Below are 25,269 nucleotides of genomic sequence, written 5' to 3' on the forward strand. Positions count from 1 at the left end.
AAAATTAGTGAAAGTATTTTTCTTTTCAGAAGCCTAGTTGTGAGAGATAAAGAACCACATGTTCTGTAGATAGCTGACAAATTTCTTTTACTTGTTTTTGTATCCACATGATTGATGATTGTGAAAAAGCAAACAATGCTAATGGCCACTTTGGTAAAAACACACAGTGTTCAAACCTAAGGAGGATTACATTCTTTGGACAGGCTTTATTCCCAGGATATCAAACCCCTTGGCCATGACAGCAGCTACTGCTTCACATAGCAGCATACGCCACATGTTCACCTTCAATACTTCTCCTGAGAACATAGAAAAAGACAGTAAATTTTCTTTTTACAAATCACTATTAAAGAATCTATGTTACTTCTGGATTTTACTGAGAAGTGAATAGCCCAACCCATAGATGTTTTGGGGCTTTAATTAGAATCACCTTTACCTTAAACTATAAGGGGAAACAATCTAAGAAATATAAGTGTTCTGTTCAAGAAATCTGTTTTCAACTGATGATAAAAGAGATACAAGGCCTGCATTGATTAGATTGTATTTTATCTTTCTTTTTAGAGTTCTTTCCTAGGCCTCATGGTCTGAATTAACTATAAACTTTAACACCATAATGGTGAGATTTTTTTCCTAATGAAGTTTTAGTTCTCAGGCATGACTCTCAGAAATGCCTACTTGCCATGTAACACATTAATTCAGTCTACTTCATTAACTCTTTAACAGGGTAGAGCAAAAAGCCTACAAAAGGTATCATTTTTTTCCCCCAAGGGTAGTTTTCGTTATCAAGAACCACAAAGATTCATTCTGGGACCCTCAGTCACACTGCTTTTGTTGGAAATATCCTATTCCTAGTGGCCTTCTAATTGTTTTTCTTTAGAGTCTTATGGTTCCATCCCATGTGCCTGAGGGTGGGGAAACTAGTCAGTTTGGGAATGGGAAGAATTCCGTTTATGCTTTTATTAGAGCTAGCTCAATTTTGTCTTGTGTATATGATATGGATTAATGTGTAACTGGGGGAAAAATGGGGGGAAGGAGGTGGTTTCCATAAATAAAATAAATTGAAAACCACCTACATCCAACTCAAATAAATGCCTTGTTGGTGCCCAATCCCCAAAATGACTATTGGATGAACCACTCACCAGTTTGTCGATCTTTCTCCACACAATAGCAGCTATCATAGAATTCTGTGAAAGTAGTTGCCAGCTCATAGATATAATCACAGAGAGTGTGGAGAAATAAGTCATCTAAAATCTTCTGCAGAACCTCAGGGAACCTCAAAATGCACCGGCCTAGTTTCCATTCCTTCTCATGGTCCAAAATGATCTTGGTCTCTCGAGCAGCTTTCTGGAGCATTTCTTCATCAATACTGGCCAGACGCGCAATTGACCTGAAAAATCAGGTAACAGCCATCATTCCCCTTTGTTAAGTACATTCTTTTCCATTGAAACATGTAGTAAGAAGTGACTGATATAAACTAGAAATGATCATCATTTGACTCAAAATAAAACAATGTTGTACCCACAATTACCTGATTCTAGTGAAGGCATACAACAAATAAGCCGCTGTATTTCCTCTGTCATCCAGCATTTTGTCAAAGGAGAAGATATAGTCATTCAACCGGTTATGGGAAAGATCAGCATATTTGATACAGCCATAAGCAACAGATGTCTGAGCAGCCTTCAATTCCTCTGTGGTTAAGACCTTTTGGAAAAAGAAAAAAATACTTCATAATCCTGTCTCACAGACAAAAGATGGGCGTAAGGAGCACCTAATGGTGCTTTTTAATCAGTAAACTTTAATAAATATCAACACTGAGGTAGGAAAACATGGACCAATCTACAAAGAAGAGAACAATGAAAATACAATTCATCAGCTCTGCATAACGAAGAATGTTTCCATGAGAAACTTGATTTGTAAATTATGAAGTGTCCGCTTGAATACGTTACTCAGTAAGTGAGAAACGGAAAGCACCAATTATTAGTTTATATCCGCTTCATTCCATCAAAGATTCTGAGGTAGCTTACAGGAAACAAGTACAGTAAAATAAAAACAAAAATTAGGGTCAGGTAATTAACTGGAATTAAAATAGGGTGTCAAGAACTGGAGATCTAATATTGTTTTGCTAAATTTGGTCATACATTCTGAAGCATTATTAGGTCACAAGTAAGTAAGTAAGGATTTCTGTTCTGGACATGATGCAGTAGCTTGAAGTAGACTAACCCTTCCAGCAAAATCAACTACTTAAAAGCTGAATAAGTTATATGAAACAACCATTTGAAGTCACCAGAGAGCATCAACACAAGGACACCATTAAGACAACCAGCTGGCATGCTATCTGTTGGCCAGAAAACCTAACTAGGATGAATGATATTATCTAGAACCGTTATAATTTTTCATCCACAATGTCAGATGAAATGACTAAAAACCAAGAGGTGAGGTAGGGGGAGGGAGAAACAAGACAACAGAAACAACAAAAACAAGTCAACAGCAACTTTAAAGTCTGGAATTGTTTAAAGAATACTTATTAGCTACAAAGAAGAAAAATAGTAACTTTACAGTGGAGAAACTGATAGTATCACCTTAACAAAGTGATCAAAATTAATATTAACAATCATGAGAAATATCAACATCATGTGCCTCCTGAAATAAAAAAGTGAGAAGAACTCCTATCTTCCCAAGACTGCATAACTGGAATTTAATCATGAGGAAATACCAGATAAATCCAGCTGAGGGACATTCCACAAAAAACCTGACCCTTCGTAAGTGTCAAGATCATGAAAGTCAAAGAAAGAGCAAGGAACTGCCCAGATTAAAAAAGAATAAGGAGACATGAAAACTAAATGCAACATGTGATCTTGGACTAGAAAAAGGACGTCTGTAAGACAAATGGCAAAACTTGACTAAGGTCCGCAGATTAGTGAATTGTATTGCAGCAATGTTAATTTCCTGATTTTGATAATCATACTACGGCTGTAAGATGTTAATGTTTGGGGAAGCTAATATGGGAATTCTTTGTACTATTTTACAATTTTTGTTATGTCTGAAATTATTTCAAAATGAAAAGCTAAAAGAAAAATTTCAAAATGAAAAGCTAAAAAGAAAACTATGATTAAGGTATTCAAATAATGAGACAAAACTGTATGAAAAGCAAAATTTCAATAGACACTTGGAATACAGAACAGCAAAATATCTGAAGTAGATAAATATTCAAAATAAAGCACGGAGAGAAGAAAAGTGAAAAAAAAAGTGAAAGACACTTTGGGAGACCGTCAAAAGTTCTAATATAATATATGTACTTAGAATTCCAGAATAGAATGGGGCAAAGATGCAATATTTGAAGAAATATGGCTGAGAATTTTCCTAAACTGATGAGGAACCCAACCCACAGGAAGCTCAGCAACTCCCAAGCAAGGTAAGTACAAAGGAAAGAAGGAAACTCCCTAACTCCCTCTCCAAACCAAACCTAGGCAATAAAAAAAACTGCAGGGAGGAAAAGTTCACAGGAAAGGGTAAATATGTGGATAAATATAAATGAATAGATGGTCTAAAACAAACACTGTACAAAAGACTTGAACAGACCCTTCACAAAAGACACCCAGATGGCCAATAAGCAACAGTCAACATAAATTACTCATCAGAGAAATGCAAATTTTAACCATAGTGAGATGCTAATACACATTCACCAGAAAAGCTAAAATAAAAGACTCACAAAAAGTTATAGTGGAAGATATGGGGCAACTGGAACAATCACATACTAGTGGTGAGAGTGTACAATGGTTACAACTCTGTCCTTGGCACAATTTTTAATAAAGTTAAGCATAAGCCCACCCTACAACCCATCAATGCCATTCCTAGATATACATCCAAGAGAAAAAGTGCATGTACCCATAGAGTGGCTTGAACAGCAATGCTGAAATTAATTTATTTGTAATAGTCAACAAACAGAAACAACCCTAATGTCCATCAACAGAAGAAACATAATACTATTAGCTAGGGACTTCCCTGGTGGCACAGTGGTTAAGAATCCACCCACAAATGCAGGGGACACGGGTTCAAGCCCTGGTCTGGGAAGATCCCACATGCCGCGGAGCAACTAAACTCGTGCACCACAACCACTGAGCCTGTGCTCTAGGGCCTGTGAGCCACAACTACTGAGCCCGTGTGCCACAACTACTGAAGCCTGTGCGCCTAGAGCCCATGCTCCACAACAAGAGAAGCCACTGCACACCTCAACAAAGAGTAGCTCACGCTCGCCACAACTAGAGAAAGCCCGAGAGCAGCAATGAAGACCCAATGCAGTCATAAATACATACATACTATTATCTAGCAATAAAAAGAAATGAACTACTGATACACCTGGAAAACAGAACACACGTTATGATTTCATTAAAGTCCTCAAACAAAAGTGATCTATGGTGACAAGAAACTTTCTGGGGTGATGGAAATATAACTTGATTGGTTGGTGTTATCATGTCTATACATATGTGTGTGTAAAAATTCGTCAAGCTTTACATTTTACTGTATGCAAATCAAAAGATACTAGCTGAAATGGCCAAATAAATAAAAGAGTCAAAGCAGTTTTTGTTATCATGCAGACTAAACAAATTGATTAGGTGACTAAATTTTCCATTTTTCATCTGATTGTGCCACTTGTGCCTAGGCCAGAACTAAAAGGCAAAACCATTCTGGAGATACCAACTGGGTATACCTGACAACCACCTACTGGAAATAGAGAAAAAAAGTATTTTACATTTCATTTTGCTAACAGTGGAAAGGGAACAGATGGGAAGAATGTAGCCTTACAGCCTGCCTTCATGCTCTCTGGATTATCAGTGATCTACCCAAACCAAACAAGACAGTGTGTCCTCAAAGAACCTTTTTTTTGTTTGGCTCTTTGATGTCTACATTTCTTCCTATTCTGTGTCTCTTTCTGTCATTTTACTCTTCTGTTTATAGTAATTATGTTCATTCCAAAATACCACTTGACTTGCAGGAGAGTAAAAGACCTAAGACTCTTTGAATCTCAATCCTTGACCTCTGTTATTCCCATCTTAAATTTTTTTTGATGCTTTTTTTCCATTTTGATGCAGTTCCTCCAAATTCCACACAGATCCAACCTCAGTCCTTTCTAAGGGTGCTATGAAAGCCCATCATGTTTCCTACTCTGATGGCTCGTCAGTGGCCGAGAGTGGTAGGTGTTTACTGCTATGATCATTCTACAAATGCTCCCAGACAAAGGAGCTCAGCAGACATACACTCTAATGTAGGCTCTTCACTCAGACCGTCTCAATCTTCAATATTCTCCCATCACTGCTTCAAAGCAGTGACAGGTGAACTGCCAATAAGAAGCAGATATTCTATGCCACATTAACAAAGGCGAAAAAGGCCATGGCCTTTTGTAATAGCCAAGAACTGTATTTTCACAATAAATACTCAATCAAGAAACAAACTGTGCAATAAAATCTGAGTACTATAAGCCTGTCAAAAGTGGACTGACTCCTTGTAATCCTTCCCAGTTCTCTCAATAAAGACAAAAATAAAAAACCACAACACCATGCATGCTACACAATACACAAATAAGTCTTTGGATTACCTTGTCTCTTTCTTTTTCCTTCAATTTGTCCATGGAGCGTTTTAGTCCTTCTTCCAGAAGGTCTATGAGGCGCACCGTTTCACCTGATCGTGTTTTAAACTTCTTCCTAATAAAATTTAAATGTCCCAGTTAAACAGATTTTGAAACAGACCTTCCAACTTAGAAATCTTTGAAAATTAAGGTTTGACACTGCCTTATTCAGCTGACAACCAGGGAGGATGCCAAAAGAAAGTAGATACAGTCAAGTGTCTTTCATCTATTAACCCTCAACTCCAAGCATTCTATGCTTTAGACCCCTAATAGCATTCTCTACATGTTCACCTTTAATACATTCGTTAAAACGGTAAAAAAGAAGACATCCGTTAATTTGTTCATTTTTCTGAACACAAAGTTTGGCTCAGTTGTTTTACCTTCTTAGAAAATTATTAATTAACTACACTTTTGCTTCTAGAACTGCTTGGGAAATAAGCAAATTCTTAACTGGAATCTTACTTGCATTTCTCTGAATAGTAATTCCACCTGTCCAGTGGTAACCAACCCTAGAAGCATATCGGAATCAGCCTGAGAACTTTAGAACTGGATGCCAGGGCCCCATTCATACTCACTGAAATCAGAATCTCTGTGGATGGGGCAAAAGTACTGATAAGCACTGCCCTGAGTAACTGCACTATTAAAAAGCATTTCATGAGGGGCTTCCCTGGTGGTGCAGTGGTTGAGAGTCCGCCTGCCGATGCAGAGGACACGGGTTCGTGCCCCGGTCCAGGAGGATCCCACATACCACAGAGCGGCTGGGCCCGTGAGCCATGGCCGCTGAGCCTGCGCGTCTGGAGCCTGTGCTCCGCAACGGGAGAGGCCACAACAGTGAGAGGCCCGCATACCGCAAAAAAAAAAAAAAAGCATTTCATGAAAATTGGATTTTACCTATTAAAAAGAAGTTTGCAAGACATCCAAGTATATGATGTCCGTCTTTTTCTTCCTGTTTTTTTTAAGTTAAAAAAATCCTTCAATCCCAATAATGGTACAAAGGAAGCATGTTTTTCTATCTAACACAAAGTCTGCCAAAGTAATTGTGATACTTCCTGTTAAAGTTATATGTTCAGAGCTGCCTTAAAAAGGATCATCTTGCCCTTCATTATAGAATTAAAACTCCTTTATTATTCCAAAAGTACATTAAATACTTCCATAGCTTTCCTTATACCATCCCCTCCCCTCCTTGAGTGTTCCAACAACTTCCAGACCTTCTGTGTGATGAAATGATATCCATCATAAAGCCTAGCCAAAATGTAAGAAAGCCTTCCTTAATGTCTCCACTTTGCAATAACTGGTCTTTCCCATTATTCCCTACCCGCGCCTGCCTTGAATTTTTGCTTTTTGTGTTGGTCTACTCCTCTGACCAGTGGTTCTAATAAGAGGGATGCATACCTGACTACCAAAAGAGCTTTCAAAAACAGATGCCTAATACCCACTGTAGACCTAATAAGTCAGTAACTCTCCTGGTAGGGCCTGGCATGTATATTTTAACAGGCTCCACAGAGAACTGCTCTGCTTTAGATGACAGGCTTCTTCTTCAGGAAGGAGGCCATGTTTTATGTTATCTTCATGTACACACTGTGGAGCACCCAGCCAATGAGGTGCTCAATAAACAGGAAGATGATCAAATAAAATGATAAGTTATTTATTGTAAAAAGCCTTAAAACAGAAAAATTCACTAAAAAATAGATGGCAGAATCTGAGCATTTTAATGTCACTATTTAAAATACGGTAGGCTGCTACTGGCTAACTATCACTGATATTATTTTTCTTTTTTATGGTGTAGGACACCATAATTACATGATACCGAATGCAGAAATATAAAACAACAACCAAAAAAAGAAGTAAAAAATTCCTTAGCCATTACATGATAAATTAAATGCCAATATATAAATATTGGTGATAAATATCAGACATAAAAGGTAAATGTGTTAATTTTCTCCTAACTGTAGGAATAATCATCTAAATGTTAGTCAAAAAAACCAATAGGGGCTTCCCTGGTGGCGCAGTGGTTGAGAGTCCGCCTGCCGATGCAGGGGATGCGGGTTCGTGCCCCGGTCCGGGAAGATCCCACATGCCACGGAGCGGCCATGGCTCATGGTAAGGACCCAGTGTCTTCTAATTAACAAAAAAGCGCAGCTATACAGAAGAGTCATATGTTACAATTAAATGTCTGATCTAAGGTATTTGGTCTCCATATAATCTTGTATCTAAAATAAATACCCTGACACCCCTAGCCTGCCTTTTACATGCTTAAATTAGGGCTTTTGTACACTGGCTTGTTAAGCATCTTGAGCTAGCTTATGCAGTTTTTAGAAACATCACCCACTTTTACGTGATGGTAGTATTTAGGTCATGTCACCAAATCTAAAATGATATGGTGATTAGTTAAGTGATCCTAAGACAATATTAAATGTAAGATGTTAAAAATTTCTCTGAATTCTCCCTAAAAGGTTACATTCTCTGGCAGTGATAAGACATAGGTACAAAACATCTCAGCTGCGTACACCACTACAGCATACGTAGACTATGGTATCAAATGAAATATACCCTCTTTCAAAGAAATCTGGGGGTCAGGTGTGTCATTTCCACCTTCAGATTTTCCAGACTTACTTGTCTTCCCCCAGTACCACACCAAATCCAGCATGAGACACTCGAGTTACTGCAGGGTCATACCAACCAATCATTTGAGCACCACCAAATATTGTCTGGAAGTGTAAAGACTACAAAGAAAGAGAAAGAGAAAGTTACTTGCTAAACTTTCTAATTAAAAAAATGACTGAAAGCTCTTCTGCTTAGGAATAAAAATTTGTAAAATTCAAATCACTCACACATCTTGTAAGGCAAGTAAAGTTGTAAAAGCTCTTCTTTATTCCTTATACATGAGAAAAGGAACACCCTTTCAGTTTACAGAGACAAGCGGGAAAGCTGAGAAGTGTACAAGTTTGGCCAAATCCAAACCCTGTTCTTTTCCTTATATTACTTTTCTGAATTTTTGTAGGGAAATTTATAGGGTCTTATAGAGCCAAATGCCTCACCAACTGGACAATCTAAACATATACAAATCTTCAAACTCACTTACTTGTCCACTGTCTACCACATAGATGATCATATCTGCTTTTTCCTCAAACAGTCTTTGTTTAATAGCAGCCAGGTCAGATGTATCATAGGTATAACCTCCATCTGATTTTACTATGGTTAATGGTATGGAACATCCTGGAACAAACACAATCTTTCTGCCATCATCCACTTGCACAAATCCTAGAAGAAAAAAAAACTTTATTAATAATGTTAAAAGAATCTTGAAGGACTATAAATGCTTAGCCATTATAGGATATTTATTAGAGAGCTCAAAAAAAAAAATCACAGGATTTTTCCCCTCAATGTGACCTAGTATGAGCCTTGGAAAATGGCTATTGTCAAGGTTGTCTGGGCACCCAGGGTGTGTTCAGGGCACAGGTGAGATATCCTGGCAGTTTTCTGGACTAACACTACACTCTTCATAGAGCATCCCACTGGAGCCCAAACTCTTCATAGAGCATCCCACTGGAGCCCACCTGCTCAGCAGACACAGAACACGGAAATCTGTGCTTTGTTTTCAAGCTGGAGTCATAGCCTTCCTTTGGGAGGAGGATGCAATTTTTATCATTACCTCTTAAAATGTATTCATTCATTTACAGTTTTAAAGTTAAAACTGCAACAGAGTTCAGGAAACAAACATGGCAGGATTTAGCATTTAGAATGGTTAGTGAAAAGTAAAAATAAAATCATGTTCATACACTCATAATGAAAAAGACAAAATTCTTGGATGCAAGAAAGGACAGGAGAGTACATGACGGTAAAAACAGCAATCTTTGAGTGCATGCTACTATGTGCTAAATACTATATTAAGCCTTAAATTCAACCTTCACAATAACTCTCTGCAGTAAATATTGTTATTACTGTTTTTTTTTACACTTTAGGAAACTGATGCTTGGTAAGGTGAAGGCACTATAAAATGCTGGTTAAAAACAAACGCTGGGGCTTCCCTGGTGGCGCAGTGGTTGAGAGTCCGCCTGCCGATACAGGGGACACGGGTTCGTGCCCCAGTCTGGGAGGATCCCACATGCCGCGGAACAGCTGGGCCCGTGAGCCATGGCCGCTGAGCCTGCGCGTCCGGAGCCTGTGCTCCGCAACGGGAGAGGCCACAACAGTGAGAGGCCCGCATACCGGAAAAAACAAAACAAAACAAAAAACAAACTCTGAAGCCAGACTGCCCAGGTTTGAATCTCAGACTTATTACTTATTAGCTATGTAACTCTGGGAAGTTACTAACTTCTCTGTGCTTTTCTCATTATTAAAATTTCATTATCGTAAGTGTACAAATAAAATATGCTAGAGAGGGTAGAGAAAAGGGAACCTTCTTACACTGCTGGTGGGAATGTAAATTGGTGCAGCCACTATGGAAAACAGTATGGAGGTTCCCCAATAACCTAAAACTAGAGTTGCCATATGATCCAGCAATCTCACTCCTGGGCATATATCTGGACAAAACTATAATTCGAAAAGATGCACGCACCCCTATCTTCACAGCAGCACTATTTGTAATAGCCAAGACATGGAAACAACCTAAATGTCCATCAACAGATGAACGGATGGAGAAGATGTGGTACATATACACAATGGAATATTACTCACCCATAAGAAAGAATGAAATAATGCCATTTGCAGCAACATGGATGGACCTAGAGATTATCATACTAAGTGAAGTAAGTCAGACAGAGAAAGACAAATACCATATGATATCACTTATATGTGGAATCTAAAATATGACACAAATGAACCTATCTACAGGACAGAAACAGACTCACAGAGAACAGACTTGTGGTTGCCAAGGTGGGGGGAGGGAGGGAGTGGGAGTGTGGGGTTAGCAGATACAAACTATTACATATAGAATGGGTAAACAAGGTCCTACTGCACAGCACAGGGAACTATAGTCAACATCCTGTGATAAACCATAATGGAAAAGAATACGAAAAATATGTATTTACACATACATACACACACACACACATATATATATATAACTGAATCACTTTGCTGTACAGCAGAAATTAACACAACATTGTAAATCAACTATATCTCAATTAAAAAATTTTTTTAAAATTCATTATCTTAAAAGTATGGTCCCTAGGCTCCAGAACGTGACTAACAAATATCATTTGTCATTCAAGGAACCAAGTTTCCTTGCAGATATCAGATTGGTTGAATCCAGATCTAAGGCAAATGGTCGAAAAACATAAAAGATATTAAACCTTACAATAATGCTAAAAACAATCCAGTTGTCACATCTGGAAGATATTAAGAAATTAATTTATTATTCTGAAAATTGATAAAGAAAGAAAAATAAAGGACCAAGAATTTATACTGTTTGTCTTCTATGAATTGTACCTCAGGATAATCAAAATGATTATGTGACAAAGTTCTGCACATGAGAATTCCAGGTAACAAAGGAATGACAGAATGCCACCGTTTTCCAATCTCTAATGAAATAATGGAACAAAGTCATGACAATCAACAGCTGCTAAAACCTCTAGGGGAAAGTCTAATGGGGAAATTAAAGGATAGATCAGGCTGACAACACCTAAACCCACTAATTCATCTTAACATCATAGTAAGAGAGCCAACCAAAAATTGGCATTCTTGCAAATTAAACAAGACCAAACAAAAAAGGGAAGAAAATAAAAACACAAACCAGAATTTAATCAAACCTCTTTAGAAAATACAGATAGAGGAATTGTTACATAACATTATACGGGAATCTCTGTAAGACAAACAGCCTAGTTTCTTCAAATAAATGAGAAAAAAGGATGGGGCTAATGGAGAGAAACCCATGACCTACAGAATTTATAGCAAACAAATGTGCAGACACTGAAAAAAAATACTCATGATTAAAAAAGATTATGAATCAACTTGGGAAATTTGAACTCCTGACTCACTATTTAATATTAAGGAATTATTAACTGTCATGGAATAATAATGGTATTGTGGTTTTGGGGTGGGATGAAGGGCCTGTTGTTTCAGAGACAAACCAAAGCAGTTATACATGAAATTATATGATATAAGCAGTGTATATAGGAAGGTACTGACATAGTAAGATCGGCCTGCATTCATAATTAAGTTGGGTAACAAGTGCATGGAGTTGGGGATTACTAGAATATTCCCTCCGCTTTTGCCTATGTTTGAAAATTTGTATAATAAAGTTAAAAAAAAAAAACAACTCACCTCTATCTTCAAACTCCTTCACAATATCATTCATCATATCTTGATAGAAGGATTCTCCCCTCTCTATTAAAGAGATGTCCAACGCCTCATAGATTTTATTAAACTCTAGGGAAAAAGTTACCAAATAAAGAAAATGTATAATTAAAACAAATAGGAAACATGCATCTTACCTTAAAAGAAATTATTTAATTGAAGCATTTGGAAGGAAATTAATTACATGAAAATGTATGAAACAGAGCATTACATACATACTGCCACTTTGAAAATTTGGAAAGAATATAGCAAGATACATATCAAAATTATTAATAGTGGGGAGGAATACAGATAATGTATTTCCTTTTTTCCTGTCTACATTTATTTTGTTCCTGCAAGGAACAAATACCTACTGTAATTTTTAAAAAATTTACTCTTAGGGGGCTTCCCTGGTGGCGCAGTGGTTGAGAGTCCGCCTGCCGATGCAGGGGACACGGGTTCGTGCCCCGGTCCGGGAAGATCCCACATGCCGCGGAGCGGCTGGGCCCGTGAGCCATGGCTGCTGAGCCTGTGCGTCCGGAGCCTGTGCTCCGCAACGGGAGAGGCCACAACAGTGAGAGGCCCACGTAACGCAAAAAAAAATAAATAAAAAATAAAAAAAATAAAAAATTTACTCTTAGAAAATGTAAATGAGAAGAAAAAAAGAAAAGCCTTTCCTATTTGGAGTTCAACTGTTCACTGAATTTTCTTATATAGTTTTTTTCTAATGTGTATCATTTATCTCTTTCTCTAGCCACGCATTAGTGACACAAGATAACCTACAGTAGCACAACACATTTTACTGCCTAGTGTGGCAAAACAGCCCTCAGCCTTTTCCAAAGATCTACTGGCTATTCTTGTTCATTTATTCCTCAAAGTGACCTTTCAGATTATGTTAAAATTGTCTTAAAACCACAAATGAATGTGGAGAACTAGGGGATTCTGCATGACACTCTGTCCAAACATTCTATTCCATCCTTTTGTGTATTTCCCTTCATTTTAGCCCTACGCATTCCTGGATAGACTTATTCCTAACTATTTTTATAGCTTTGGATGCTACTGTGAATAGCATCTTTTTCTCTTCTACTTTCTTTCCTAACTAATTTTTCCTGACTTCTGAGGAAGTTAAATTTTGCACCTGCCTGTCTTTATAAACTTTCTTTGCAGTTTCAACTTCAGAAAATACTTAAGAAAAATAATTTGTTAGTCCTTGAAAATTTAACATGTCATTCAAGGTCAATTTTGAATACTCAAGAAACTGTATGCAATAGTATCTGTTAGATGAATGAACAAAGCCCAGAAACTCACCTTGGCGGGAGACATCACAGATAAGCTTCCAAGCTTTTATGATGTCTGGATTTTTACTCTGGAGCAAAACAACACACTGGTATGCTCTCTTCTTAAATTCCTCCTCGGTATCAAATCTCTTCTTGGATTCCTGTGTTTAAAAAAAAAAAAAAAAGGTAAGGTTTGTAAAGAGTGACCCCCATATTTCTAGATAAAAAATTTGTACATTTCTCAAAAAGACCTAGACAAACCCCACAAATAGACCAGAGTGAGGAAGTAAAAATTTAGAACACCAGAACAAGTGCTCTATCTCAACAAAGAGTATTGTTACAAATGAATGCGCCAATAAAACCCTATTATTGCCTCTGAAATAATTTTTCTTAAAAATATAAAATTCTTGGGCTTCCCTGGTGGTGCAGTGGTTGAGAGTCCGCCTGCCGATGCAGGGGACACGGGTTCGTGCCCCGGTCCGGGAAGATCCCACATGCCGCGGAGCGGCTGGGCCCGTGAGCCATGGCTGCTGAGCCTGCGTGTCCGGAGCCTGTGCTCCGCAATGGGAGAGGCCACAGCACTGAGAGGCCTGCGTACCGCAAAATAAATAAATAAAAATATAAAATTCTCACCACAGTGCTACCTCTACTTTTCCAATTCACACCAATGCTATGTTCCAGGAGAGTAATAATGAATAGCTAACAGATGAGGAGGAATTTTCTGGGCTCTATTTTCCATTCTGGATGAGCAATTTTTTTTGTAATTAAAAATAAAATTGCTTTCATTGTTTTTATATCTATTTTGAAAGCAACACATGCTTACTAAAAAAATATATATATATATTGTTAATCCCATCCCAAACTCACCAGCAATAACATTTTGATGGAAATTCTAGACATTTCTTTATAATTACAGATCTATGTGTTTAAAAAAAACTGGAAATATATGGCTTTTCTTTTACCTTGGTTTTAAAATTTAGCAATGTATTAAAAAATTTTATTGCATTAATAGATTTGCCTCATTATATTCAGTGCACAGAATCCCAAGAGACTGTAAGTTATTTCACCCACCAGTAAACAATTTATTTTCAATTTTTTCATTAGAAAATACATACCAAAATACAAAAATAACTTCAAAAAACCCAATAACAACCAACCAAAAGACCCACAAATGTTTACTTTTTAATGCAGTAATCCTATTCTTGGGATACTGTCTATCATAAGGAAACAATTTTAAAAAGGAAAAAGACCTACAGTATGAAGTTTGAGCTCCCCCCAAATGGGGGAAGAAAATCCAACAATAGGGAGTGAAATAAACTTTGGTCCACAAATCCAAAATAATGTGCTGTTATAAAGTAACATGAAAGAGTTTGATAAAATGTTTAACAGGCAGAATATAAAAATGATATTATAACCACAAATGATATAATACATGTTTGAATGTTTGTATACGGATAAGGAGTCACACTAACTGATTTAAAATTATGGTTTATGGTAAATTGTCTTTAAAAAACTGTTTATATATACTTAACAACGCTTTCAAAATATATAAAATGAAGATGAAAACTACAGCATCAGAAATTTTTAAATATTAAAATGTATTTTGACTAACAAACTCCTAAATTCACTTAAGAATGGGTAATGTAGTAGAATTAAATTTTTAACATACACCAATAAAAAAAGCAAGCATGATGTGTTAAGGAACAGAGTTTAGCAACTGTTATAGTAGCTTCAAATGCCATTTTAAACTCCCTAAGGAAAACAAATAATTGTGATAAATGATAAACACACAAATAATAGAACAATAAATGAAATCAAACCTTATAAAAAGCCTGAAGATCCCCAATGGGAGGTGAAACTGTTAGGTAATCCGGAAATCTGTCTTGCAGGTGAGCAATGAGCATGCCAAACTGGGTTCCCCAATCTCCTACATGGTTTAATCTAATACCAAAAACAGAACATAAAATCACTTTAAAATGATAAACATGGTTAAATTAGAGGAATTATATTCCATTAGGAACCACTAACATTAAGTGCCAGTACATCACATTTAGTAATATATTTTTATGGAGGTGTTTCCTCAACTGGTCTGAGAGGCAAAGACCAGGTCTGTTATGTTTAGCATCGCATACCCAGGAATGGAGGCTGCAAACAGCAGGTCTCTAGGATTTGCTGAATGAATTTCCTATCAGTGGACTGTGATCTGTTTATTGTGTAGTTAACTGGGCCAATGGCAGCTGGGCCAATGTTCGTCATTACCACAATTTTATGAAAATTTAACTTTTCAACTAATTATCTTAGTGTAATTAGTGGTTCCCAAATGTCAATGGACAAAATTTTTCAAAATATGTCAATCCAACCACTTCTCATTCCTCACGGCTTTCATCTAATCTCAAACCACCAGATCATCTCTTAACTGGATTATTAAAACAGCCTTCTAATTCATTACTATAGTTCTCCCTTAGTTGCCTAGCTTCTTCACAGGAACCAGAGTAATCTCTAATTAGATTACATGCCCTACTAACTTAAGACTTTCCAATAACTTCTCACTGCACTTAATAAAATCCCAATTTCCTACCATGGCCTACAAGGCCCAGCACCATCTGTTTCTTGCTTACCTCTCCCACTAGACTATATACCCCTAGTATACACGAGGCAATCAAGAAATATTTGTGGAACAAATGGGGGAGCTTTTTCCTTGGTTCCGCCCCCTACCCCAAGTCTTAAAAGCTGTTAGTCCAGAGGAGGGGCCAAGGACATAATTTAAAAGCCTAATGGGTGATTATGAAGCAGAACCACACTGATGAATCACTGATTTAGTCAAAGATTCTTTCTCAAGTGACATTTTCCCTTGTCTATAGAAATCTCCAAAGAAAGCCAAGAGTACATACCGCAGCACGTTATATCCTGCAAACTCAAAGAGGCGGCACATGCTCTCTCCTATGATCGTCGACCTGAGATGGCCTACATGCATCTCTTTAGCTATGTTGGGAGAGGAAAAGTCAACTACAACCTAGGATAAATAATAAAGATTTTTTTTAAAGGGGTATAAACATTTTATTCTGCTAACACATTCATTAATAACATTTAATAATAAACTTAAGACTTAAACAGTAGCTTGCATTGTAATTCAATTGTGTTAGGTTGTCTGATGAAACCTGTCCATTATTAACTGAAAAATAATCAAATTTGTTTAAACAAATTCTATTCTCTAATCTATTCTCTATTTCAGAGATAACTCATAAATATCGGTTGGCTACCTCAAATGCTTTATGGAATGAAAGGAAAAATCACATAGCAATCAAGACCCAGGGGAAAAGTTACTTCACAGCTGTGTTCATAATCTCAAAACATTAATGATTAAATCTCAGTAGAAGTAAAAGCCATTCCTAGTTATAACTAACACAATTCTAATGTATTATTATATCAATCAAAAATTGTACATATACCTTTTTGTTTTCTCCAATGGCAGGTAGTTTAACACCATTCACCAAGAGGTTGGTCAACTGTTGTGATACAAAGCCCTTTCTTAAGTGGACATTAATAAAACCTAAAGAACAATAGAGAAGAGAAAAAAAATCAGACAGCCTCCAAACTTGAGGATTGCTCACCCCCAAAGCCTTTCTCAATTTCACTTATGCTGGTTCCAGAGCCTTAGTCTGGTTCTGGCAAAACTTTTCAGGCTTCCAACACCACTTGGGGCCTTGGCTTGAGCACTCCTGTAAGTTCCCTGTTTCAGCATCTATTTCAAACTTTCACCACTCTCCTGAAAGCTTCTTACTTCAGGGCCCCTTCACTCTCAGCAAATGATTTATTTACCTCTTAACAGAAAAGAGGTGATTCTTTCGTACAGAATACCTGCCATGGTCTATCTCCTTTTTGCTGATGAAGAACTAAGCCAGAGGGAGAAAAAGTTAACTCATCCAAGACCAGTGTGGCTAAGTCTAGTTTAAAACTACAGTTTCCTAACTCTCAATCTAAGGTGCTTTCATCATCTTGTTCAGTATACAAGTTATAACCCTATGTTTATATTTAAAATGGTTTTCTTGGGAATTCCCTGGCGGGCCAGTGGTTGAGACTCCGCACTTTCAATTCTGTGGGCCCGGGTTCAATCCCTCGGTCGGGAAACTATTGGTAAAAATCCTACAAGCTGCGTGGCACGGCTAAAAAAAGTTTTCTTATTTCTAAAGGACTCAGCAATCAATACAACTACTTAAGAAAGATAACATTATGACATACCAGGACCAGCAATTTCAACTTTTTCAATATATTCATTGTCTGGGAGGTGTTTGATAATGTTTCCAGCAATTTCCCTTGGATTAACTTTCTGCTCCTTGGTTTTGAGCATCTATAAAACATAAATGATTCATTACACAACAGGTTTCAGCAAGGTAGTAGGAAATGCACAACTGACAAAGCATCAGATGCATTTGACATAAGACCCATCAAAAGGCAGAAAAGCAGAGACCAATAACCTTGTAAAGGGATTGATTAAAGCATCAGACATCAAAGTGCCAGCCAGAAGGAATAAAAAAGTGCCAAAACCACAGGACCTCCATTTGAAGATGAGTTGCCAAAACTAGCTAGAACTTTTTAATGAAGACTTCTAAAGTCTTTAGTTATAATGCCCGTTTCCAGGATATTCACATTCCTAATTTGCAAATATTCAGAGTTGAGTAATAAACAGCACCCTTATAAACTTAACCCCAGCGTAGACACATAAAAATTATCTAGAAAAAAATCTGGTCTCTTTAGATGAAGACTTTCTATTCAGCAATGAAAAGAAAGAAAAAGTCCCAAACCAGGGGCAATAAACTACTAACACATTAGACAATGTAGCTCTTAAAAACAGGGAACTCCTCTGCCTGAATATGAAATACACAAGCCCACCTCAAAGACACATCTCCACCAAATATTTGATGGGAATGCTGGTTCCAGACAGCTAACTTTTAATCCCTCAACAATAACACAAAGCCATCCTGGACACAAAAGGAGGGAAGTGCCAAAACAATACCAACTATTACCCTTAAACATTGAGAATATATATATATATATATATATATATATATATATATATATATAATATATATATATAATTTAAATATTCAAATTAGTGGTTTTTAAAAATTAAAAACATACATATTCCCTTTCTTCAAGATTTTCCAGAACCGTGGAAAATGTTTTCACTGAGGATACAATTTGATATTATTTATGCAAATGGTAATAATTATAATGCTTAAGAAAATCAAGTCATCAAGAATGCTTTATAATAATATAATCACCTGAGAGATACCCATAGCACTATTACACTGATAGTCCCCAAACTTGGGCTGTTGACTTGGTGTCACTATCAGTGGAGGATTTTCCAAATCTGGATAGGCAGCCTTAATGGCACAACCAAAGACCTCTTGTAGGCAACTATTGATGTTAAGCATATTTTTAGTTGGTTTGCTCCTTTCTGCTTGAAGACTCTGTAAGAAAAGAATGAAAATGTCAATAAATTCTAAATTATCATACAAAATTTTCCCAAATATTTTGCGAAACCTTGAAATGTCTTCAGAAGAACTGAAAGGTAATATACGCTGATAGTGTAATGCTCTCATATCTAGGATATGCTGAGAAACATTAATAGGACAAGTCTATCCCATAGCATCTAAGACATACATGTAAAAACGTCCTGAGTACTTTCTTTCTACAGTTATTTATTTATTTATTTATTTTGCGGTACGCGGGCCTCTCACTGTTGTGGCCTCTCCCGTCGCGGAGCACAGGCTCCGGACGCGGAGGCTCAGCGGCCATGGCTCACGGGCCCAGCCGCTACGCGGCACGAGGGATCTTCCCGGACCGGGGCACGAACCCGCGCCCCCTGCATCGGCAGGCGGACTCTCAACCACTGCGCCACCAGGGAAGCCCTCTACAGTTATTTTATCAGAACAGAAATTAGCAATAGAGAGTAAGGGGCTGATTGGATTTTCTCAGCTTCCTTAAAGCACAGAGAAAATAATACAAAATAAATCCTAAATAACTTCTTATCAAATGCTGGAACTGAAAGCTCTATGAACAAAAGAAAAAAAAAATATATTCTCTCCATTAAAATGTTGACCCCTTCAAGGCATGAAATGAAACAGATAAAAAATACTGCTGGGTAATATTAATATATCAGAATAACAGGTTGTTTTGTCTTACTGCTATTCCCATGTTGGACTACTACTACCTCCTATTTCTCACTTTCTCTGAAGTGGAATATATTCACATAAGATGGTGTAGAATTAATTAATTACCTCTATTATTGCACTTTTCATACCTTCTCCAAATTATCTGTCTGTATCACCAGACTTCTGATTGCAAAGAAAGTGTCCTATTTATGGCTCTATCCCTGGCACCTAGCATTGTACCTGCCATGTAGCAGGTCAAGATGACTGGTGACTGAACACATACGCTCATAATGGAATACAAATGAAAATGCTGCTACAAAGTAATCACAACTTTACATCAGTCAAAATGCCAATGATGTGCAATATGAATGACAACAACAATGAAAACTATTATTCGAGTAGTACTGAACTGAGTACTACTGAGTAACTTGAGTCTCAAGAACTGAGTCAAGTGCTTTATTTATTTATGTGCATTATTTTACTTCATCTACATAACAAAAATTCGGTTTGTGACTACTATCATCATTTCCTTGTGGGCTAGAGATTAAGTAACTGGCCAAAGATAACAAAGGCAAGTGGCAAAGTCAGGATTCATGGTCAGTACTGCTGGAATGGAGCATTTCAGGTTCTATGCTTCCTCATCACCCTCTCTACCATATGGAAGAAATTATATTCTTTAAACTCACTAAAATACTGATTTAAAATTTTAGTTAGTCAATAATTGACTCCCCTGTGATGCCACACTCAAAAAAGGGGAAGATATGCTTATCACAATCTAAAGGTTTCCAGTAACAAATACTGGGTTGGCTAAAAAGTTCATTCGGGTTTCTAACATCTTAATGGAAAAACCCGAACAAACTTTTTGGCCGACACAATACTAAAGTTTTTAGATATGATCCTAAGACCCAAAACCAATTGTAGATAAATCTCAATCTATTTTTAAAGGCTGGGAATATCAGTATATATGTATGGATGTGTGTATGTTTTTGTGTGTATCTATGTAAACACATGTATATGAATCCATTGTACTTGATTTCTGCACCATGCAATTAAGTATTTGACTATAATTAAATACTTTTCCCCAACCTGTTTCGTATGTGCAAGTCTTTTCTCCCCCAAAATGGTAAGTTCCATGAGGTTAAGAAATATTACATACGGTACAAACACCTTTGCTATAACTCACTATAAGCATTCTGAAACACCTCACATTATGCAAAAAAAAAAAACAACAAAACCTCCTAAAACCACAGAGCTTATGAGAAAATTAGCATCAGAAGCAGATTACTCAAAATCTCTGATTTTGTAATAAGAGTACCATCACATAGCAATCTTAACATTGTCACTGGTGAAAAACGTACCCATAATTCTAATAAGTACTAAGTAAATATAAGACTTAATCTTGGGCAGGGGGAAGACAGCTCAGTAGGAGGGGGTATACGGAAGAGTTGAGGCTGTTGAGTTAATGAAAACAAGGGCAAAAATGTCTCTGAGACAACCATCCAACACGTGTTTCTAACTCAGAGCATGTGGCCAAAGTGAGCCAGAGGAAGAGGGTAGGGAGAATGGGCATCCCGCACTATTTATTCTTCTGTGGCTTGCTGTTCTCTGTTGGGTACTTTGTATTCAGTGCTGTTACTCAGTAGGGCAAAGTATCTACGAAAGAACCAATATGCCTTCCACATTACACTGACGGAATTCTCCTATTTACAATTAGAGCTAGTTCCCATTATGAAAATGTGTATTAGAATACATTGTACTTCCTTTTGTATCTCTTCCCTCCTAGACTCTAGCACATATTAGGCATTTAACAATACCTCTGAATTGAAATAAATATAATAGGGAAATGAGTAGAAGTAAGTGCAGAATGAATGAGGTAATCAGAAAGGTGAGATATTTTGGGGGCAATTCCATGGAAAAGGAATTTTGTGATTTTAGAAGACTCAAAGCTATTTTAAGCGGAAGAGATCACAGTAGGTAATAAAAAAGACTTCACGGGAGTGGGGCAGGCAGAGTCTAAGATGAATAAATGGGGTAAGCTTTGGAAAAAAGGTATAATGCCAGTGCAGCCTGGCCGAAAGTAGTACACACACAGGAGAACAATTATGGGAGTGAGGTCATCCTCTAGGATGTGTCATCAGCAGACCTGAAAGGCAGGCCAAGAAATTAAAACCCCAACTGAAGCAAGCTCACTATGTTGACAAAACTTATAAACACCGTTAGATCATGAAGTCATTAAATAACCAGTACAACACAAGCTTCCTGGAAAAAAATGTTCTGAAATTTTAAGTGGAAAAAAATATATATATGACGTTGTAAAATACGAAAGTAAAACTGTACAATAACCAACTTAAAGCAGAGAAGGGCTGTGGGTGTATTTAAAAATATTTCCATTTGATAGAAGCAATTATGTAAAATTAAGCTGGCCAAACACTTAGTATGATGAAACATTTCAAAGGGCCCTAGAAGGACAAGAGCAATTGCTCCATTATCTGCACCAAAAACTGAGTCCTAACTTGTCTCATGCAGGGAGAAAGGACATGGTTTCTTCACTCCTTTTTCCAAATTCCTCAGGGCATGCTTTCAGAATCTTCGATAACAAGGATTTTAAAAAAAGACACAATAATTTAAATTGTAGAATGAAACTAGAACCTAGAGTACTCACCTTTTGAAGGATATTCAGCCGATACTTTAATTTTAAATTTTCTTCCCGCAACTGTTCCAAATTTGAAGAAGCTTCTGAACAGCTGCAGTTTTTCAACCGATCAATTTCAGCAGTCAGAAACGTAATCTCTTTCTCCTAGGAAAGAAAAGCCACTTTGTTCGGTCCGTCATAACTGATGATTCCCACGACGTGATAAATTGAACCACAGGCTTACTTCCTCCTTTCCCCTCCTCTCCACCTGGGTGTGGCAGAGGTGATGGGAATGAAGGAGTTTCCTTAGGATAAGCTGTGAGTTTTCTTCCTTGAGGTTTTTGATGACATTAGGATATTATCCTTGATAAGAAAAAACGAAGCACGTGTGTTGGCGGGGAGAAACAGGAGTGTTAAGCATGCAAGGGGATAAGCTTCAGATCGCTTGTTTCTTTTTTGGCTCAAGTGCCACCCCTTCCGCCTTTTCTGAGACACAAGGATTTTCCCATTTTTTCCTCTCTTTGTTTCCAGGGTCGTAGGTCCTAGCCTAGATGTTCTCCTCCAACTAAAGACATGTCCAGTCAAAAGAAAATCAAGCTTCCAACCTAACTGCATTACTAAGGGAGACACGCCCTCACTTTAACTGTCAGATTGTCTACCTGGACATAACTACAGCCGAAAACATTGCCATAAATGAGCATACGTTATGTTCCAGGCACTGAGCTAACACTTTTCAGAAATTATCTCTATTATTCTTATCACAACCCAGCGAGAGGGTACTTACAGCCCCACACGGACAAAGACCATGCGAGGAGAGCGGTAAAGAACGTGCCAATCTACCTGACCAACTTGTACTGTTGTGAGGGATTTAGCATAAAGCAGTTCCCGTGATGAGATGACACTGCGTAACCTACATTCCCATCACCCCTCCCACTTCTCCCTACCTGGGCCTAGAGGGTAAGGGAACTGTCACTTTTTGACAAAGTATGACAGTTCTTCCCCCCACGAATACTGAGGGCAAGAGAGCAAACTCCTGCTTGATAATGAACGACTGCACGGGCTTTTCAGGATTCCTCTTGCTCAGCAGCACGGCGAGAACGGTGGCTGGGCTGCAAACAGGACCCAGGGCCCCTCTGCCTGGCCCCGCGCTTCCACCGAGAGCGCGCGCGTGCTCGGGAAAAGACGAGCGCTGCTCGAGGCTGTACTCAACACGCCAGGCTCCAGCACCCCACCCCCCGGACACGCTGCCTTGAGGAAGTCAGAGAGAGGGGGACCCTCCACCTCGCTGAACGTCACCGTCACCCGGGCCTGGAAACCACGGGTTCTTCCTCTCCCACCTCTGGGAGAGCGTTTCTGGGAGGGCATTAGCTTCCGAGGCAGCGCAGGCCGGTCCCCACCTCGCTGCCGTCGCCTTATTGCTGCCCGGGCAGGAGCCGGGCCCCGGCGCCTCCCTTCCAAACCTTCCCACCGGACCCACGCGGTCCCACCTGCTGCAGCAGCCGCGCGGAGCAATGAGCAACCAAGCCGTCCATCCTCTCGTCAGCGGCTAACCCACCAAGCCGCCGGAAGCGGAAGCGGCAAGCCCCGCCGGAAGCGGAACCCCTCTCCCTCTGCCCTTCCCGGCCCCGCCCAGCCGTCTCGTGGGTGTCGCCTCTGCTGCCCTCTGGTGAAATCCAGGAGACACTGCGGGGAGAACCCGCGGGAATTTTCTGCCAGGATTGGGGGCGGGGGCTGCAGCCTTTAGATTCTGATGTTGGGACGAGGGCAAAGGATTTGAGGGGAATCGGACCAGAGCTGCTCTGTGCTCGACTGACTTGGACAGAGGCACTTACCTAAAGCCTTTGTCTCTCAAGGGCTTCATTTAACCCCTCCGTGAAATGGGTACAGAACTAACAAAATCCATTAATTTATTCAACAGAATTTATTATGTCCATTAATTTGCCAGCACTATGCCAGGCGCTGGAACACAGCTGGAAACAAGTCCGACAAGGTCCTCACTTTCATGGAAGTTACATTTTAGAGGAAATAGATATACCAGACAAGAAAGTAAATAACAGTTAAGAGTCCGCCTACCGGGCTTCCCTGGCGGCGCAGTGGTTGAGAGTCCTCCTGCCGATGCATGGGACACGGGTTCGTGCCCCGGTCCGGGGAGATCCCACATGCAGTGGAGCGACTTGGCCCATGAGCCATGGCCGCTGAGCCCGCACGTCTGGAGCCTGTGTTCCGCAACGGGAGAGGCCACAACAGTGAGAGGCCCGCGTACCGCAAAAAAAAGAAAAAGAAAAAAGAATTCGCCTACCAATGGAGGGGACACAGGTTCGAGCCCTGGGCTGGCAAGATCCCACATGCCACGGAGCAACTAAGCTCGTACGCCACAACTACTGAGCCTGCACTCTAGAGCCCAAGAGCCACAACTACTGAGCCCGCGCACCTAGAGCCTGTGCTCTGCAACAAGAGAAGTCACTGCAGTGAGAAGCCTGGGCATTGCAACGAAGAGTGGCCCCTGCGCACTGCAACTAGAGAAAGCCCGTGTGCAGCAACAAAGACCCAACTCAGCCATAAATAAATAATTTTTTTTTAAAAAAAGAAAGGAAATAACAATCTTGAGGGTTTTTTTTGTTTTTGAATTTTTGGCTGTGTTGGGTCTTCATTGCAGTGCTCGGGTTTCTCATTGTCCTGGCTTCTCTTGTGGAGCACGGGCTCTAGGCACACGGGCTCAGTAGTTGTGGCTTGTGGGCTCTAGAGCGCAGGCTCAGTAGTTGTGGCTCACGGGCTTAGTTGCTCCCCGGGCATGTGGGATCTTCCCAGCCCAGGGCTCGAACCCGTGTCCTCTGCATTGGCAGGTGGATTCTTAACCACTGCGCCACCAGGGAAACCCCTCAATGAGTTTTAATTGCCAGGAAGGTAACGTGGTAGAGTCACTTGGGTCAGGGAAGGTCTCTCTGAGCAGGTAACATTTGAACTAAAATTTTAAACAGCTAATCTGGGATGTAAGTTCTGAGAAGACAGGGATGTCAACTGTCTTGTTCACTCTTCCCTGGATCCCCAGTGCTTCAAACAGTGGTCTCTAAATTGTTTTGCTCTGTGGCCCATGAATGAATTTTAAAAATTCTTACTATAGTCTACAGGCTTTTTAAAGTTGACATCTGAAAGCTCTTGCAACAAATTGAAATAGTGGTAATGAACTATTTTCTGGCATCTTGTTTCTTTTGTAAGTGCTGTTAATGTATTTTCATCAAAACCATGGAGCGGCGAATTTAGCTCATCCAATTTATGGAAAATGTTTACCATATTGATTAATTGGCAAAG

At 38.9% G+C, this 25,269-nt stretch overlaps 1 protein-coding gene across 2 annotated transcripts; it reads right to left on the minus strand.

Annotated features, from left to right (window-relative positions):
* Positions 1-66: 66 nt before the first annotated feature.
* RARS1 (arginyl-tRNA synthetase 1) lies at positions 67-23,552 on the minus strand. Of its 2 annotated transcripts, none has more exons than XM_027084348.1 (15): positions 23,448-23,552; positions 21,991-22,125; positions 18,456-18,644; positions 17,413-17,521; positions 16,623-16,723; positions 16,065-16,186; positions 14,994-15,114; positions 13,205-13,334; positions 11,885-11,989; positions 8,703-8,881; positions 8,234-8,343; positions 5,591-5,696; positions 1,526-1,698; positions 1,137-1,384; positions 67-296 (listed from the first exon to the last, which is right to left on the minus strand). In XM_027084348.1, the coding sequence occupies exons 1-15, from the start codon at positions 23,490-23,492 to the stop codon at positions 187-189; spliced, it is 1,983 nt and encodes a 660-aa protein (XP_026940149.1). In that variant the 5' UTR covers positions 23,493-23,552; the 3' UTR covers positions 67-186. The 2 variants fall into 2 exon arrangements, with proteins under 2 accessions (XP_026940149.1, XP_026940150.1); XM_027084349.1 differs by lacking the exon at positions 23,448-23,552 and adding an exon at positions 22,205-22,222.
* Between the last annotated feature and the right edge of the window lie 1,717 nt (positions 23,553-25,269).

The sequence above is a fragment of the Aethalodelphis obliquidens genome, unplaced genomic scaffold, assembly GCF_003676395.1.
Source record: "Aethalodelphis obliquidens isolate GAN/ISIS:26980383/991018 unplaced genomic scaffold, ASM367639v1 scaffold52, whole genome shotgun sequence".
Taxonomy (NCBI): Eukaryota; Metazoa; Chordata; class Mammalia; order Artiodactyla; family Delphinidae; genus Aethalodelphis; species Aethalodelphis obliquidens.

Excerpts from the sequence above, each read along its gene's own strand:
- RARS1 (XM_027084348.1), bottom strand. The coding sequence starts at position 23,492 with ATGGACGGCTTGGTTGCTCATTGCTCCGCGCGGCTGCTGCAGCAG. Across the intron at positions 15,115-16,064 it reads GCAGGATATAACGTGCTGCG|ATTAAACCATGTAGGAGATT; the intron begins GTATGTACTCTT and ends TTTTGGTATTAG. Across the intron at positions 5,697-8,233 it reads GTGGTACTGGGGGAAGACAA|GAAGAAGTTTAAAACACGAT; the intron begins GTAAGTCTGGAA and ends AAATTTTATTAG.